Consider the following 18,909-nt stretch of genomic DNA (forward strand, 5'->3'; position numbering starts at 1 on the left):
TTGGCTGGCCCTGCTGATGGGGGGATTGTTTCAGCCAGGGTTTATGAAAAGTGCTGTGTCTCATCCATCTTTCTGACACTCACTTCATTCATGATCTCCTGCTCATGTTTATGAACATACGAATCAGGGTTTGTGCAGGTACATGTCTAACATGAGCCTTATTAGATAACTGTTACTATCCATTGTGATGTTTCATTTGAGAGATAATTGCCTTGATTGTATTTTCTGAATACTGAGTGATAATGGGTGCCATGCATCGTTCTGTTTGGTTTGGTTTCGTTGTTTAGGTAAGGTTTGTTTTGTTGTTGTTTTTCTTATTTGCTTTGTTTTGTTTGTTTTACCAACTTAACAGTTCTTTAAATTAGTGTAAGGCTTATCATTCTAGTATTTATTTAGTGTGCAAATGATGTACGGAGTTAAAATCCGGACTGAATATATGTATATATTTTTAATAAACCAATCAAAACTGCAACTGAACTTGACAGTCAGTGGTCACCATGCTTTTTTTGTACTCGATGTGGAAAAATCATAGGAGCAAAATCAGGGTTGGCAAATCAAATAGGCTTACAGTGTGGTGCACTGCTGACTAGCATACTATAATAATTGTAAAGTTAATGAAGTTATCTGTTATTTTCAATCTGATGGAATGTTTTATTTTGTCCTAATAAATAGGACTCTTACTAATGTGAATGCATTTGTAAATATCTAATTTCTTTTTTGATGCAAGCATAAAATGACCCTTGCATCATATTTGTAGATTATATTAAACATTACACAGTAATTTAATGAGTTTCTGTGTCTTGTTATACTCGTGAGAGGCTAAAGTAAATAAACTGTAAAGACGAATGCATGCCCCCACGGTGATGTAACTGCAAAATCAAAAGAATTACATTAGCATGTTTTCTAATAGTATTTGGAAGCATGCATTAAAACCAAAACATAATTTGGGGGAGGTATTCAGTGCAGATTGACAAGAATTTATGAGGGGTTGGAGGAATCAGGAAATGACTGACAGATGAGGTCATTGCACCACTAAATTCTGCTGGGTCTTCTTTCATACTTGTATTTGCATACTGAATTGTGATTGATTGATCTCTTCTGTCTTGTCTCTATTTTCGTATATTATTTTGCTTCCTTGTGAGCACTGATATTTCCTTCAGGTAAAGCTGGATGGACAGCACCGAACCTGCAGTTAATGAAACAGATGTTATGGCCTTCTTGGTATTTTACAGAAATTTAAACTCTAAATTCATCCTGCTCTTCTTAATCATAACACACCCTTCTGTTGAGCCCGTAGCTTGATGTTTCGTAATTAACAGATGACTGAAGCTATAAAAATGATGCTTCAATCTGTCCAATCATAAGAGCTCGCTACGGGCCCCCCAGAGAGCCTCATTCCCCCCCTAATCAATTAACACCTTGTCTGAGGACAGCAGTGCTACTGCTGCTTCTGTGTTTTAATATCGCAGTCTGCGTGAGCAGGCTCGTTCCGATCTGCTCTGTCTAGCTGATGTATGGCACTCCTGGGGAGAGGAACAGTGCACTAGTTTGGAAATACTCTGATAATCGCTAAATGATTATGTGATTAATTAGTTCCTCTCCCTCCAGCACACTAGGTGTTGAGTGCTTTTGTGGGACACAGAGGGGTGCCCGTCGTCCATCCAGCCGTCCACATGAAAAACAAATTGGCTCCTCTCTAGATCTAAGCGAGCCAGCCAGGCGTGTTCAGCAGAGACTTTTTGATGTTGCTGGCAGATGCTGGTACAGTAGCTGTCTGTATGTGAATGAATTATGTGAATGTATGTGTTAGTAGTGTATAAAATCAGAATGGCAATGAATTTCAACACATACGCACTATGGCAGTTTAATGTGAAACCCTTCATTAATAAAAATTGAAAAAATACCGTTATTATTACTTTTTTTTTTTTCAACCAAAATATTTTACATATGTATTTTTAGATAAATAAATAAATAAATAATAAAGACATACATTTTAAAATAATAGCATAATAGTTAGTTAATAGTGCGAATTGGTCACTGTGTTATATACACACACTTTAGAGAACGGTAGCATCATTAATATTTAAATAATAATTAGTAGTAGTAGTAGTAGTAATATTTACAAATATTTGTTTTTACTATTAATTTTACTATTAATTATATATTACTATTTGCTATTATTTGAAATGTTTGAAATTATCCTAGTTGAGGAGTAACTGTTTCAATATAAAGAAGTATTACAGTATAACCTGACCGTTGAGAGCCATTTTAAGTTGAGGTCATCCACTGGAGGTAGAGTTCTCTGTTTCTTACTGATGCATTCCATCTCTCTTTGACAGCCTGCTCACAATCTCCCCAAAAGCTGTTCTGTCTCCTATCATGTTCTGGCTGTTAAGCACTTCTGAGTTCCTAGTCAATACTTGGCAAAGGTCTCCTGAGTGCAAACTCGGTGGGAGTGATCTAGATGCGCAGCAGGGAGGAAACGCCACTGTTTTTTTTTTTCTTCTTTTCCTCCAAGGATCAAAAGGTGGCTTTAAAGGACTGTATCCATCTCTGTGACTATCTGCTATAGAGGGACAGTCTAGGCCAGCAGGAATACTTGGCCATGCTAATGTAGCAAGCTGCAGTCCCTAAAGCAAGATTTGTAATATGACTGTAAAATTCAGGTTGACCATAGGCATACTGAATCCCAAGAAAAATTCTATACGCAAAAAAAAAAAACTTACCATGAAGGCAGCACTAATTTGTTAATAAATTTGTTAACGTTGTCATTAATTAAATGCAGTGTCATTAGTACAAATAATTGCTGCCGTAGTTTTGGCTCTTTGAGAACTGGTTTGATTTAAACTTCTAAAATTTAATTTTAGCTTAACAATTGTAATTACACTGATTTACTGATTGCTTTGTTGTAACAGTCAGCGTGCAGTGCAAAACTGTTAAAAAAATAATGGCAATTTGTTGTTTTATTATCAGGGTGAAAATAACACGTTTTTGCATATTCTATCAATGGACTTTTGCAAAGTATGTCAGTAAAGCTGACCCCTTGTGGTTTTTTGCATGGTTTTATGTGACAAGAAACAAAGCACCTGACAGTCTTCCACACTGGCACAATTCAGCCCAGTTAATGTTGAATTGAATTCTCTCTCTCTCTCTCTCTCTCTCTGTGTGTGTGTGTGTGTGTGCGTGTGCGTGCACGTGTGTGTGTGTGTGTGTGCGTGTGCGTGTGTGATCTGATGTTTCTATAGCAACTGTTCATGTCATTTTTCAGCTATACAGATGCAGTGCATGTCTGTCTGTGTTATTTTATAATCAACAATATGTATGTGGTTTCATGTTTAGAACAATATTACTGCTGTTTTGATCTGCAACTATTACTTTTTTGGGGGTTCTTATTTTCTCACATGGAAAAAAAAAAAATATATATATATATATATATATATATATATTGGTTAAGTGTTCTGTCTTCTTTGTTCTCTCCCTTTTTTCTGGCTTTTTGGCAGTTTTTAGATTTGCACAGCTTATCCGACAGTCTGAAAGGGATTTGTTCCTATATGACAAAATCACATGGGCAATTCTCTTAAGCTTTGGAAAGCTGTGGGACTAGATCCCCATTTGGAAATGAGATTAAAAGGCTCAGTAGTTCAGGGCTTTTTCAGTTTATCTTGAATTTAAAACCTTCATGACTTCTCTGGCATCATTAACTGTCTCACCATGTCATCTGTGCTACAAAGTGCTTTTCAATCAAGGGCGGTTTGTGCTCAGATAGAAGACTGCAATAATATTGAACTTTGGCTCAGGAATTGCATTATTCACTGTGAGACTGACAAAAAAAATTGCTGATTTTTATTTTTTATGTGCTATTATTATTATTGCAGTGGACAAGCTATGTTCCAGGTGTTTTCATGTACACATTCCTTGGCAACTCATAATCTTCAAACTTTATCAGTGCTTTTTAAATAATTATTATAAATTGCCCATTTCCTCTCACTAATGCTTTGACTCATCCATTCTTTTTAAATCGAATAGAAGAATAGAAGGCAGAATCAATCACCGTAAATATGTATTTGACCTCAGCTGGAACTGAGGCATTTCACATTTTAGCCCACTAAAAAAGCTGTTGAAGAAAATGTACAAATATACAAAAATCTTGTGGCATGGTTTTTATATGCAGTGAAGAGTCAATGAAAGACATTGCTCATTCGGCAAGATATATATTTTGAATATTTTGAAATATACAGATAGCATACGGCCAATGTAGATGCTAAAATATATTTACATTAATATTTTTTTGGTGTTTTTTTATTTTATTTGGTCATTATTTCTAAATATATTTTAATCTGAATATGTATTTTCAACGTCCAAAATATTTTATTTTGTTGCCCCTTGATGTACACAACTATATTTATGTAATATGAGTGATTTTGGGATTAAAAATTGCCTATACTGAAATTCCTAATAAAATGAGTAGTTCTGACTTTCCAGGTGAAAAATCACAACTTATTGCTTTGTTTGTTTTTTTTTTCTTTCTTGTCTGTCTAGCTTAGAAGCAAAAAAATAAAATAAAATAAAATATTGAATAATTATTCAATATTTAAAAAATATATATATATTTATTAAAAAATGTATTAAAAAAATAAATAAAACTTCCATAGCACCCCTTTAGAGCACTGTCATAATGTCAAATGAGGACGAGCGGTTAAATGATGTGAAAAATTTGCTTTCTGTCTAACAACCCTCCCCTTTCCTCAATAATGTCCTCTGTTCAGCTGATCAAACTGGGACTTTGTGATTTAAGGAATCTGCCACAGATGAGTTAAGAGACTCGGTGCCCTGCGCTCTCTACATTGCTGGTAATAAATCAGGTGTCTTGTCAGCTGTAGCTAACTGACAAAATCAATACGGATGCATCCAGGGACAAGATGTGCTACTAAGATGCATTACCAACATCTGGGCTTTGATCCCTAATACGAATGAGGTCAAGTGAAAAGGTGGCGGTCAGAAAATGTGTGTTTTACACCTAACCTGCCACTGAAGAAACTGAGGAAGCGAGATGGTGAAGTGTATATCATGCTGTGATGGACTTATTTGTCATTTCTTTTTATTTTTTTTTATTTTTTTTACTCTCAAGAACCTTGTATTAATAGCCTAAAAGTATTAGCAATCTAATTGTAAGAGAGGAAAAATAGTCTTTAGTTTCATTTTTTTAGGAGCTATACAATTTTACTCTTTCTTAATGCATTTTATTATAAAAGCTGCTTAATGCTTGAATCAACGCCCACTGTGATCGAAAATTATGCCCTTTCAACCTCTCATTTTAATTATTTTTGAATAGAGAATGACTAATTGTAGAGAAGCTTGTTCTTTTGTAGAAATTTCACTCAAAATACTGGAGAAATTCAATTGTTTTGCTTTCTCGTTACAAAATATGGATTCCTAGGAAGCATTTCTGAACAGTTGCAGGCATGTTTCATGTAACCATCTTGAATCTACAGTATGGGCACCTGCCGTAAGAAAGAGTATATGAAGCTTATAACTTAAGGTGTGAAGGCACATTTTATCCCATTTTCCAGGCAGGTAAAAATCAACCTGTCAAATCCCCTTTGAAGCCAAAAGCTGACAGAAAACATTGTGTGAACGTGGCATCACTAGCTTGGGGAAAAGACAGAGAAAACAGGCATGAAGTTGAGAAGGTAGTGTAACTTCAGTGTTAGAGAATGTTATTTTTAAAGGAGACCTATTATGCCCCTTTTTTACAAAATGTAATATAAGTCTCAGGTGTCCCTAGAATGTGTCTGTGAAGTTTCAGCTCAAAATACCCCACAGGTCATTTATTATATCATTTTGAAAATGCCTATTTGATTGGAAGAAGAAACATGCTGTTTTTGTGCATGTCTTTTTACATGCAAATTAGATGCTGCTCCCTGCCCCCTTTTCCAAAATAGGGCTGTGCAAAAAAAAAAAAAACCTGTTTGATTTTGATTATCGTGTCTATAGCGCTGAAATCATGCATTTTAAACCTTATTATTTTACACTTCTGATATACGTGTTTCTGAGCGCGCACATCCGAAACGAATGCACAGAAACCAGCTGTCTCACAGTATGTGAGTATTAAACTAAGTTCTCTTTCATGTCTTATTGCGCTTAAACTGTCAAATACACGCAAGTTTATGTTAAAAACACACAGCTGGGAAAGAAATCACATGTTTATATTAGATCTGTGTGGCAGCAGTGTAATATACAGTAAATAAATCAATAAATCCACTGCTCTCATGTCTCCTCTGAGGCTGGGACTCTAAATAGTGTTTTGTGCTCATTAGTGCAGCCAAAGAAAGAACAGTTAGCATGCTTTGCTAGAACTTTCGCCATTGCATAGAACTGGAACTTGTCTAGAACTTGAAAATTTCACAAATAATTGCAAAGAAATGGCAAGTAACACATTAAATTGAACATGAAATTCTGAAGTAGAAAGACTGAAATGGTATTTTCTTGTTTTAATTTTTTTAAAGTGTAGACTTACAGGATATCTATTCTACTACCGACTGTACATCATGTCTAATGGTACTCCTGAAATCCTATTACATTTTTATTTTTTATGTTCCCCTCTTTTTGTTGGTTGATTTTTTTTTTTTTTTTAACATTAGTGCCTGTCAGAGGCATTGTGGTTGATTGAGTGATGAAGGTTTCAGACCAGCCAGCAATGTATCCTGTTTCAATTCCTATTCTTTTTTCTTTCCTCCACAGAAACATTCCTGTCACTATATACTGTATCTGTTCAATGCAAAGATTTATGCAACCTCAGATTGGCTCTCTTTTCTTTTGATAATGGTAAACTGTGGGTTCTACTGTATATTACAGTAGCCAAAGATAAATGGAAATTATTACAGATCAGAGAATGTTTAAAAGTTGTTTTTATTTATTTATTTATTTCCCCAGTGTCCTCCTGGTTTGAGCCCGATGAAGGATGGCACCGGTTGCTATGACCACCACATTGGCATTGACTGCTCTGACGGCTTTAATGGGGGCTGCGAACAGCTGTGCCTTCAGCAGCTGGCACCTCTAGAGGAGGACCCTACTCTCTACAACATCCTGATGTTCTGCGGGTGAGATAACACACTCTACACACACATACAGACTGTATGATAACTAGATCTGGACACGTTAACAAGGCTTTCTTAACCTTCTTTTTTAAAACAGCAGGGTATGAGCTGGTATTTACACCTGCTATTTTTGAAGACTGAATTTCTGCTGTTTTCTTTTGAATAATGTTCTGAAATTCACAGTAAGTGCATTATGGTTAGTTCAGCTGATTATTCATGCAGTTCACAGCACCTCACAGTGATTTTTTTCCCTTACGTTCTTTCTTAGTCCATGGTGGCTGTTTTTGTCTGTGTGAATTGCCACACTTTTTACCTGTTCACACATTTCTGTCTATGTTTATTTAAATTGAGCGTGAACATGGCTTCAAATAAAAAATTGGCAAATCTGAACTTGATGAAACATGCAAATGTCATCACACATTTACCTGTAAAAAATGTGCTTGGTAAGATATGCAAGCTGAAACCGTAGCTTGCCAAAAAAAATATTTTGTCAAGTGCTGAAAAAAGATTTGCTGTTTCTCAAGTTTGGGGTCAGTAAGATTGTTGAAATAGTTTTTAGTCTCCTATATTGACCAAGGCTGCATTTATTTAATCAAAAATACCGCAAAAACATCAAATTCTTGTGATGGCAAAGCTGAATTTTCAGCATCATTACTCCAGTCTTCAGTGTCACATGATTCTTCAGAAATCATTGTAATATCCTGATTTGGTGATCATGAAACATTTCTTAGTATTATCAATGTTGGAAAAAAGTTTTTACTGTCACTTTTGATCCATTTTATGCATCCTTGCTGAATAAACGTGTTAATTTCTTCCTTCTCTCAAAAAAGAAAAAATGATAGTGTATATATTATTATTTTTAAAGGGAACTCAACTCAAATGCAATTTCTGTGTCATGTCATGTCTTGGTGGAATTGCTTTTACTCTGAAATGACATCGCATGCATCACACAACACTAAACATTCCTTCAACTTCCAGACTTTAATGTGTCAGCTGTAAAGAATATGAATATGGTAGAATAAATAGCCGCTGTCTTACATCTTCTTCCCTGCTAACATAACCTTTTTCCTGACCTATTCATAGTCTCAGAGATCATTCGCTGTTATAGGCATGTCGCTTCGGCTAGAGTTGGCAAATGTGCATAATTCTCCTTTTCTCTGGAGATCCTGATAATGTGACAGGCAATCTAAAGCCACTTAAATCGTTGTCTGTGCTATGGATGTGCAACCAAGAGGATGTGTCTCACCTACGCTGATGACAGTTTCCTGTAAAACTGTAGTGTGTTACCAAGAGAAGTGAGATTGAGCGTTTAAGCCCTGACACCTCTTTCTTTCTGTTGCTTGTGTAGTACAGAGCAGACGTGACAGCTAAGTTTCAAAGTCCCATAAATATAAACGACTCCTGTGAGCTGTCACGTTATTACAATGATACTGTTTTGCAGTAAATAAAAAGAATTGCCAAGCTTAAATTCATGACATATGCTACGCTGTGAGATCATTATCTGTACCTCTAGTTTTGAATGCTGAACTAGTACTACACATTGCTCTGTTTCGTGAAGTGATGTCTTTATGATGTAGAATTTTTTTTTATTTTTAAATAATAAAATAATATTTTGAGTCTTTTTATTTAACTAGTTGCAATGCACTAAAAAAAATAGATGGTGAAAAAATGTTCACTTGAAACTGCTAGAAAATTTCACAAATAATTTCAAAACTTATTTCATTATTTTTTTGAAGTTTTGAAATTCTGAAATAATATTTTCTAGTAAAATGTACTTGAATAATCTGGTTTATTTACAACTTTGAAAACTCATTTTTCACAGTGCATAATCATAATGGTTCCCTATTCATGGTTACACGTTACATATATTTATTAGTTCACTTAAAAAGCATGATTTGATTTCAATTGATAACTGATTCCTTTAATTCATAATACTCCATAATCCTAATTCATAATAACCCATATATAATGCATAATAAACAAACATGATCTCATTTTTTATTTCTAAATTTATTTTTTAAACAAAATAATGTAAAATCATTCATCACCAGTATTGTGTACAGTCAGGTCAACAATGAATTAATTTGACCTGCTTTATTGACAATGTACTGGATGCTGGATGTTAGAAGAAGCCTAATTGAATTGACATTTGTTGGTCACCAAAGAGTTCCCATATTCTCATTTGTATGGTTTCATAGTTTTTGATGACTTTACCAATTTTGGTATGAAAATGATGAAAAAAGCATCATGAAGAATAATTTGGTGTATCTTGACTGATAGTGGCAAGCATTATCTCACTTTGGCAGCCATCTCATCTCCTCTTCTTTCCTCTCTTCCTTTCATATATTTTTCTCATTGCCATATATTTGTAGATGTATTGAAGATTATAAGAGAGGAGCAGACGGCCGCTCATGTCAGCCACTGTCAGAAGCCTGCACTGAGGGAGTGGACTGCGGGGACACAGCTGACATCCCAGCCAACCAGACTGTGTTTGGGGACCTCTTCTATGGCTACAATAACCACACCAAAGAGATTACATCAGGACAGATCCTTAAGGCTTCCTTCAGGTAATGTTTTACAATGTGCTCGATTTTACCAGTGCAAAGGATGATTGATGACTTATTTTTACTCATTTTTAATAGCAATGTTGTGCTGATAATGTGAAATGTGGTATTGAATTTCGCCTTTATCTTTCTTTCGGATTTATTAAATCCAAAATTCCTATGTCCAGTTCAGAAATATGAATTATACGTCACTGGAGCCTGCTGTTACAGTGATCTTAACAGGCTTAAGGGGTGTTGTTTAGCTTGTTTGGAAAGTGGAGTTAACTGTTAACCATAACACATATCCTCCACTGGCTTATTTATTTTATTTTGGAGCTTTTGCCAATTATATTGACAGGACAGTGGCGAGGTGACAGGATATGATAAGGAAAACAGAGAAGGATAGGATCAGGAAATTACAAGTCATAGCATGTGCTCTACCTGCCCCGGCACGTCTCTGAATTGAAAGTGGCATATGGCTTTTTTTTAATGATGGGAATACTAATATGATAAAACTCTAATAGCCTACTCACAAAATATTCTATTAATCGATAATAACATTTATGTATGCCTTTACCAGTATGACGTGTAAATATGTTTAAATATGTGCCAGTGCAAGAAAATGGCCTTCACTTTTAAGCGATTCATGGTTTGTCCAAAGTTTCTTTCTCACCTGCTAAATGTTAGGCGATTGTTGTTGGAACTGCCAACATTCTTTCTCAAGCTGCTTTGGAACAATATCTATTGTGCTAACAATCAAAGTGAATTTAATTCTTTTCTACAAGTATTTCATTTTTTTAGCCTGTAACTCTCTTAATGTTGAATTATTTATTTATTTAGCCAAGCAACTTGGTGCATAAATATATAATTGTTTGAAACCATCTATTTTAAAGAATAATTTAATTCCACATAGGCCTACAAACAGTTTATATTTAGTAAAGTTAAAGGGATAGTTCAACCAAAAATGAAAGTTCTGTCACCATTTACTCACCCTCATGTCATTTCAAAAATAAAATAAAATAAAATAATAAATAAAAGGAAGAACGCTGAAAACCCCATTGACTTTTATTGTATGCTCCCCCCAAAACAAAACAAAATATATTGTGAATATTTTTAATTTTACTGTATTTTTAGTTTTTTTACTATTGATAGCATAGACTATATGTCCAGTATTTGTCTGAAATTGTCTTTGTACTGTAGGTCTTAAATGGACTGCAATTACATTATCCAATCATCAAGTCTAATTTAATAAAATCACAAATCCTGTGAAATACAGCACAGCAGAATCGTGTTACACACAAAGACCCTTTGAAGGTTCCTCTAATTAAAAGAGCACTGTGGTCAGCTCAACCTAAAGGTCACCATGCAAAGTCATTGACGGCCCTTAAATTAAACAGGGACACTTACAGGCGCAGTTTCCTGCAGCAGTTTATCCATTTACTCCACATGGTTTGATTGGCGCGGTACGGGAGGAGGGAGGCCTGAGTGATGGAGAAATAGTGGGAGGAGAGTTAATATTATCAAGAAGCCAAATCTCTAAAGCTCTGATCTCATTTGGAGGCACCCGGAGAGACGTTGGGTTTAGACAGCCTTTGAAAAGCACAACTGGCCCTCATGTTCCAGGACTGTTCTCTTCACCTTTTGAGAGGCCCGGGCCTAACGCGTGCTCTAATTATGTGGAATGGCGAGGAGCAAATTAAAAGTGACCATAAGCAAGTTTGGTTTAATGGGGCTTAATTGGGCCAGCTGAATCTACTAGATCTTCAGTTGAACAAAGGAGGATACGGCAAGTTCATTAATCCTTCATAGAGTATAGCAGGGCTTCGACAATTAATTTCAGACCTGAGGAAATAGTCGAAATGCTGGTGCTCAGGAGAAGCAGCGGCAGGAAATGAAATGTTGTTTGATCTTCTAGGGTGAGGAATGGAAATCTTTAAAGCTAGCGCCATGGATAAACAAAACACTTGTATGATTAATTGAGACAAATGCTTGCCTTTCGGTTATTCAAGGTAAGGTTATCTGATCTAATACGAGGTTTTAAATGTTTTTTATGTTTGATTAATGAGAGTTTTGGTGGTTAAATGTTTGTTTTTTTATTTCACTATGAGACACTGAAGGTGGAATTTACTAAGAATAAATAGTATTCACTAATAATACCATTTATTTGTATGTTTCTGTTGTTTTAGGGCCTGATTCAATAAAGAAATTACGCAAATCTGTTAAAGGTGCACAATATCCACAGAATATGTGCTAAACACCTCCATACAATTTGCACACAAATTGGTTGTGAATGTTCAGATAGGGAGGTTTAAGCAGATTTATACTTCTTTGGGTTCAACATTATTTTTATTTATTTATTTATTAAGTGATTAATAAATTTATTCAGCTAGGCAACATTCAATTGATCGAAAGTGCCAGTAAAGACATTCACAATTTTATATTTACATTTAGTAATTTAGCAGACACTTTTATCCAAAGCAACTTACAACTGAGGACAATGGAAGCAATCAAAATCAACAAAAGAGCAATGATACGCAAGTGCTATAACAAGTCTCAGTTAGCTTAACGCAGTACACGTAGCAAGGTTTTTTAATTTTTTATTATATAATAAAGAAAAAGAAAACCGATAGAATAGAAAAAGAATAGAGCAAGCTAGTGTTAGAGGCCTTTTCTTGCTTGTGTTAATTGTATAATAAAAAGAAAAGAAATAGATAGAATACAAAGATTTTTTTTTTTAAAGAAAACAAGCAGTTAGTAGATGAATAGCGTGCAAGCCTAAGAGGGGCACGTTTTTTTTTTGTTTTGTTTTTTAAGAAAAGAATTAGATTAGAGAGTGTGTTAGAGGGTCAAATAAAGATGGAAGAGATGTGTTTTTAGCCAATTCTTGAAGATGGCTAAGGATTGAGTTGGGCAGGTCATTCCACCAGGAGGGAACATTTAATTTTAAAGTCCGTGAAAGTGATTTTGTGCCTCTTTGGGATGGCACAATAAAGCGACGTTCACTTGCAGAATGCAAGCTTCTAGAGGCACATAAGTCTGAAGTAATGAATTTAGGTAAAGGGGTGCAGAGCCAGTGGTGGTTTTGTAGGAAACACCAATGCCTTGAATTTTATGCGAGCAGCTATTGGTAGCCAGTGCAAATTGAGAAACAGAGGTCTGACGTGCATTCTTTTTGGCTCATTAAAAATTAAACTTGTTGCCGCATTCTGGATTAATTGTAAAGATTTGATAGAACTGGCTGGAAGACCTGCCAAGAGAGCATTGCAATAGTCCAGTCTGGACAGAACAAGAGCTTGGGCTTGAGTTGTGAAGCATGTTCCGAAAGAAAGGGCCTGATCTTCTTGATGTTGAATAAAGCAAATCTGCAGTTTTAGCAATGTGGTCTGAGTAAATTGTAAAAAAAAAAATAATAATAATAATTTCAAATAAATACTGTTCTTTTGAACATTTGATTCATCATTGAAACTGAAATGTATCACAGTTTCCACTTTTACTGTATTTTTGATCTAATAAATGCAGCCTTTGTGTGCACAAGTGACCATTTTCAAAAACATTAGAAAAATATTACTGACACCAAACTTTTGAACGGTAGTGAATATGCTAAGTTATAATGCTCTTTTTTATCATTCGATTATCTTTTTTTAAAAGAAAGTTTGTTAACACCTGCTTTGCATGGGCATTAGTAACACAGCACATATTGTCCCAGGAAAATAGCATTCTCTGTATATAGTTTCTGATAAGCCTTATTCACATAGAAAGAAGGGTATTTGTGCTGAAAATAATGACAGTGACTTTAAATATTACAGTTTAATTTGAACACATTTAGTGCCATGTTTTATGGATTTTGAGTGCCAAGTGAATTCTTCTCAAAGAGAAAGTGAGATTGAGTAGCATGGCAAATGATTCATATTTCATGTACATCAATGCATATGCATGCAATGTACACTCAATAAATTCAGGAGGAATTAAACATATACTTACAGAGGTAACTCTGATTCATCTCTTTCCAAAATGATGCAACAGGGAAAAGAGTGAGCAACTGCCAGATAAAATCCATCCAGAGAGGTTGAAGTTGTTTATTATTCCGTTTTAAACTTACACAAGGCCGTGTGTTTCCTTTGGCGTTTCACCAAAAGTTACTACCCACAAGTCTGGGTTGTCACACAGCAGCTGCTTTTACGATCTGACTCATATCTGAAAGGCATGGTTACATTTTCATGCTGTTTAATCCTGAACGTGAGGTGGAATGTATTTCCTGTGACAACCTGCCCAATAGACAATGCAGAATGTATTAGCTCCTGTTTGATGCTTTTTCAGGTCAGTGGTGTTCTCAGACAGATGAACATGCCATTTTGAAAGCCCTGCATTGCAGCGAGGGTGTGTTGTTGGATGTTTCCTTGCTCTGTAAAGTAACTTTTATGAAGAAATGTAGAGGACAGTCATGAAACAGGGAATGTGGAGGGCAGATTTATTAAGGTTGCTTTTAAAAGCCGAGATATTCTGAACATGGAAGTGTTTGAAGTAAACAATTTGAGATCATATTGAAAATTCTGGTTTAGCAATTCTGTTCAATTTAGTGTTTTGGCAAAAGTTGCAATTTGGTATAAAGCTTACTTCGTTCAAACTAAATTTTCTTTCATCATTTACTCATATTTCAGTGTTTTTGTCCAAAGAATGAAAGTCAGTGGGGTCCAGTGTTTATATACAAAATATCTTACATTTTGTTTTCGATAGAGACAGTATTATTACCTTCTCAAAAACAAAACCTCTTTTTTTTCCAACCCTAAGTAGTCTTTTAGCTTACACTTTGATTATTTTTCTCCCACGTGTTTCCTTTTTAAATGCTAATGCATATCTCTGTTAAACACACAAATACTATAACACTGAAAGAATGTGTCCATTCCAGTCAGTTCCATCTCAAAATACCACTCTGTGTGCTTGTCAATTGTCAGCTTAATTTAGCTTTTAGTTCATCCTGGTTTGTATTTGCAAGCCAACTGCATGCCCTTGCTTATCATTTTAATTATACATAGTCTTTTGAGATGTAGCATCTGGCATGTTGCAAGCCCAATCGGCACCTCCCCAAGCAGTAATTGACATGTTACGGTGCCATTTTTACACATTAGTGCTATTTATGTGCCAGTTTTGTAATTGCCACGCAAATATATCTATAAATTCTCTCTTTGTCTCTATCTAATAATAACAGAAATTTGATAAATTTGTGAACATTCTTTTAGTATTCTGAAATTTAAACTTAAACACCTCCATTCAGTGTCATTGTAAAAGTACAGACAGGTAAAGGGGTTTACACGGGTTACACTTTGTTTTAAGGTGTCCCTGTAACAGTGTAATTATACATTTAAGTACTGAGTAATATTAATTAAGTACATGGCACTTACTTTATGGTTAGGGTTTGGCTTGCATGTAATTATGCGTCATTTATTGTTATTATAACAGTTAGTACATGTAATGTGCAACAAGGAAACCTTAAAATAAAGTGTTACCAAAGTTTGTCAAGAAGTTTAAAATAGTTCTAAAAGCTTGAAATTTAGGTTTTACAAGCTGTACTTATAGGTATGTGCTGTAGGTAGGTAGGTGTATGAATGGATGGATGGATTGTTTTGGGATAGTTGCTGTGGCATTTCTATGGTGTTTGTAGTCAGTTGCTTTTAGTTACTTTGATGGACAGTTACAGAGAATGTCAGAACGTCTACATAGAAAATGAAAGGGAGGCATACATATTCTGACAACCCAACCTTTACTGCGTATTTCTGAAGTTTGCACACACACACACACACACATATACAGGGGTTTGCACAGTGTGTTCTTCAAATACGGTACACTGAGTGTGCGTTAACTACTGGATGTTATGCTCAAGGCCGTGCTACTGTCTTTATCCAAAAACTTCCTATCGCACTGCTGCCAAAATCTCCAGCTTGTTGAGAAGCAGTCTTGCTGAGTAGCAGTCCATATCTGTGTACCATTGCATTTGTAGAGCAGAGTGCAAAGAAATTAAGCAAGTAAATTATGCAAACATTTTGTTGACATCTTAATAAAATACTATACACAGTATTTTAGAGAGCGCTCCAAATATTCGCGCCTACTTCCTCCTCCATATTGTCTTGTGTGCATTGCCAGGCAGGATTTAATTTTGATTTCTGTTTTATCATCATGAGACTTTCCACCTAAAACATGTGCCCTTTCCTAATTACGTTCCTTCTCCTCTGGGTTCCAGCCTTAACCAGTTTCACTTCCATTCCTTCCCAGCATGCTTTGAGCTGGTTTTAATGAATTTTTTAGTGCCCTTTGTTCTCATTAGGACTTTGCAGAATCATGATTCTACCTCACTTAAAATCTCCCAGTTGGATGTTTCTATCCACAGCAAGAAACTCAAAGTGCTACCTTTCTCCCAGCACTAAATTAAAACATCACACATGGGCTGTGAACAGTCTGATTATTTTTAAAAGCCTGAAGTCTGAGCTATTTTCATATGACTAATTTTTTTAAATGCTCTTCTAACTTTCCTTTATAATTAGAATTTTCTCTTATAAATGGAATGTTGATTTCAAGTTGTGCTAATGATATTAGCACAACTATAATGTAAAAAAGGTTCTGTATGTATTATGTAATTACATGAAAAAAAGTACTTTTAATTATTATGAACTGTAATTATATAATAATAATTAGTTTAATAAAATGTTTCTGGTTGTTCAAGCGTCTTAACCAGCCCAACACAGCAACACCGACTCAATCAATCTGTTTGATTGAGGTTGTGTTCAAGGAAACTTCTTTGACCTCGGTTCTGTGTAGTGGCACAGAAATCACAAACTTCTGCTTTAAACAAGCTACAAATACGTGCTCAAAATTCAGCCATTCTAGATTAATTCATTCGGGCCCACATATTATGATTAATTATGCGTGAAATCATCTCTTAATGATATTAATTGACAACTGGATATCTCATTATCTTGCCTGCAATGAAATATCAACTTCATCAACTTCACACAACTTGAAATTTAATGAACTTAATGAAATTACTTATATAAACCGAAAGAAAACTAAACATTCTTACTGAAAAATTTAGTTCTCGTTTTCCAGCACTTTTAGTGTGTTAGCTTTCTGAGCCTGCCATTTTCTATGTCTTTTAAAGACATATTCTATCAGTATTATACTCTATTACAGTTCACCTAGTTTTACACTCAAAATTGTGCATTTTGAATTATTTATATTTTTCCCTTATTCTCATTCGACAGATAATCCCACCTGTGATGCCCAGAGCATCTTATAAAACTTGCATGTTCTGTCTATAATTACCGTGCTGCTAGATATGATTGCTGAAATCTCCCTTTTGTGTGTCCGTTCTTTGTCGACGCACATGATTAATGAAGTTATGTTGCAACTGAGGAGACTTTTCTGTATGCAGTCTATATTTTTAGTGAATTCCACAGGAAAAGTAACAAGCATTTCAAACTTTAGACAAAAATGCAGGTTTATTCATACATATAAGTTTGTTGAAGTTGATTTCATAAGCTAATATTAAGAGAAAGTTGTGGTAAGATTTTATTTTTAATATTGCTTTATTATTTGTATTATTACTATGCACCAAAAATCACAGACATTTTAATTCACATGGGTTTTTAGCCGCATAATAATTTTCAGAAACTTAAGAACCGTATGCATCATTTTCATTAAAATTACTGGCCCCTAAGTTTATTGCACATTTCTATTTAGCTGCACCAGCTCCGTGGGGAACTGAACCTTTTATCAGATGTGACTTTGACAAGCAATAACGCAGAGCTATTAATATTTCAATATGCGAGTATCTATTGAAGCGTAAGCTTCAAGTTTGACAAGAGAAACAACTTTTTTACATTTTTATTAGATGTGGGGAGGAAATCCCCTGGTGTTCAGAGAAATTTCTGCAGAATGTGCTCCAGTGTACCTTCCAGCACACCCGAGAGGGCGTATTTGGGAACAGTTTTTGAGGTTTATGCCAGATTTAATTTGCCCTAGAAAACCTTCAATCTAATATACATCAGTAGAATCTGATTTGTAATGTTCTGGGTTATGAATAATAGAGGATATTACTATTATTTAGCCAAGTAAATGGCTGTTTTCTTTATAAATAGCTCAACTTTTTTGAGTCATCCAGGAAGTGGGGGTATTTAGCACTGTACACCTCCACATATATGACTGTTTGTCGAATATAAATGATAGTCTGTTCCACTTCAACCACTTTTCATTCTGATATTAAGATGAAATGCATATCGCAAGCCTCTGGCTTAATTTTTTTTTTTTCTCTCTCTCTTTAAGCCCAATTATTTGTACAGTGCTCTGTGTATTCGGAGATAATATAATTCTTTCATCCAAGTCCACTTTATAAATCGGATATGACAGTAATGCTTGAAGAGATATTTAGATTGCATAATTTTTCCTGGTACAATTTCCTGAATGCTCGCTCATTTACTAGATGCTCTTGCAGGCATCGGTTTAGAATTTTGTTGCATTCTATGTATTTCCCTGGTGTGCTTTCTAGGTGCTTATTTTGCCTTGAAAAGGAAATAGTTCATTCTGTATTCTCCTTTCCTGCTTTTATTCATACTTTTTTTGACATACATTTTTTATATCGCATTGTTCGGTTTCCACACATTGTTCGGTTTAACCTTGATCTAACTTAAGATACATAGATAATTTTTGAGTCAGAGTTTCTAGTTTGTGCATCTTTGCATCTTTTGCTGTTGTATCAGTTTATCCATCAGTCCAATGAATACTTATTTGTTCACATTGCTTTGAAACTAAACTATATCTAGTTTAACCCATCTTCCTGCTTTTTATCTCTATTTTCTTGTTTAAACTCAAACTGTATTTTCTTACTCTTTCCTCTAGTCTATAGTACTTCAGAAGATCTCATTTAGATATACAGTTATTTCATTGCGCACTGCTTTCTTCAGTTTGCTTTTTCTTGTTCTCTTTCAGCTGCTCTACCTTCTTTCAGTGCTTCCCCATGATATTTATGTAATATAATGGAAAATAATGTCTTAACACCATTCCAAATTTATCCTATCCACTTACACTTCATGCCTTTGTGCTTATTTATATTTATTCTGTCTGACCTAGAAGCCCCTTCTACATTTGTCAATCCACTTTTGAGTTGTGCACATATTTTTTATTATTATTAATATTTTATCTAAACCAAATATTCTTAACAAATAAATAGAATGTCTATTACCACTAAGTGCAAATAGTGCCTGACCAAGTTCAAATCCGCC

At 34.9% G+C, this 18,909-nt stretch overlaps 1 protein-coding gene across 8 annotated transcripts in view; it reads left to right on the forward strand.

Annotated features, from left to right (window-relative positions):
• The window catches only part of astn1 (astrotactin 1), a 377,633-nt gene that overhangs the window by 256,953 nt on the left and 101,771 nt on the right, over window positions 1–18,909 (forward strand). For all 8 annotated transcript variants that reach the window (XM_058749876.1, XM_058749884.1, XM_058749890.1 and 5 more), the window contains 2 exons: window positions 6,934–7,100; window positions 9,470–9,664. In XM_058749876.1, the coding sequence (XP_058605859.1) occupies window positions 6,934–7,100; window positions 9,470–9,664 (362 nt within the window). The remainder of the gene's footprint in view (window positions 1–6,933; window positions 7,101–9,469; window positions 9,665–18,909) is intronic.

Source organism: Onychostoma macrolepis, chromosome 02, assembly GCF_012432095.1.
Source record: "Onychostoma macrolepis isolate SWU-2019 chromosome 02, ASM1243209v1, whole genome shotgun sequence".
In the NCBI taxonomy this organism is placed as follows: domain Eukaryota; kingdom Metazoa; phylum Chordata; class Actinopteri; order Cypriniformes; family Cyprinidae; genus Onychostoma; species Onychostoma macrolepis.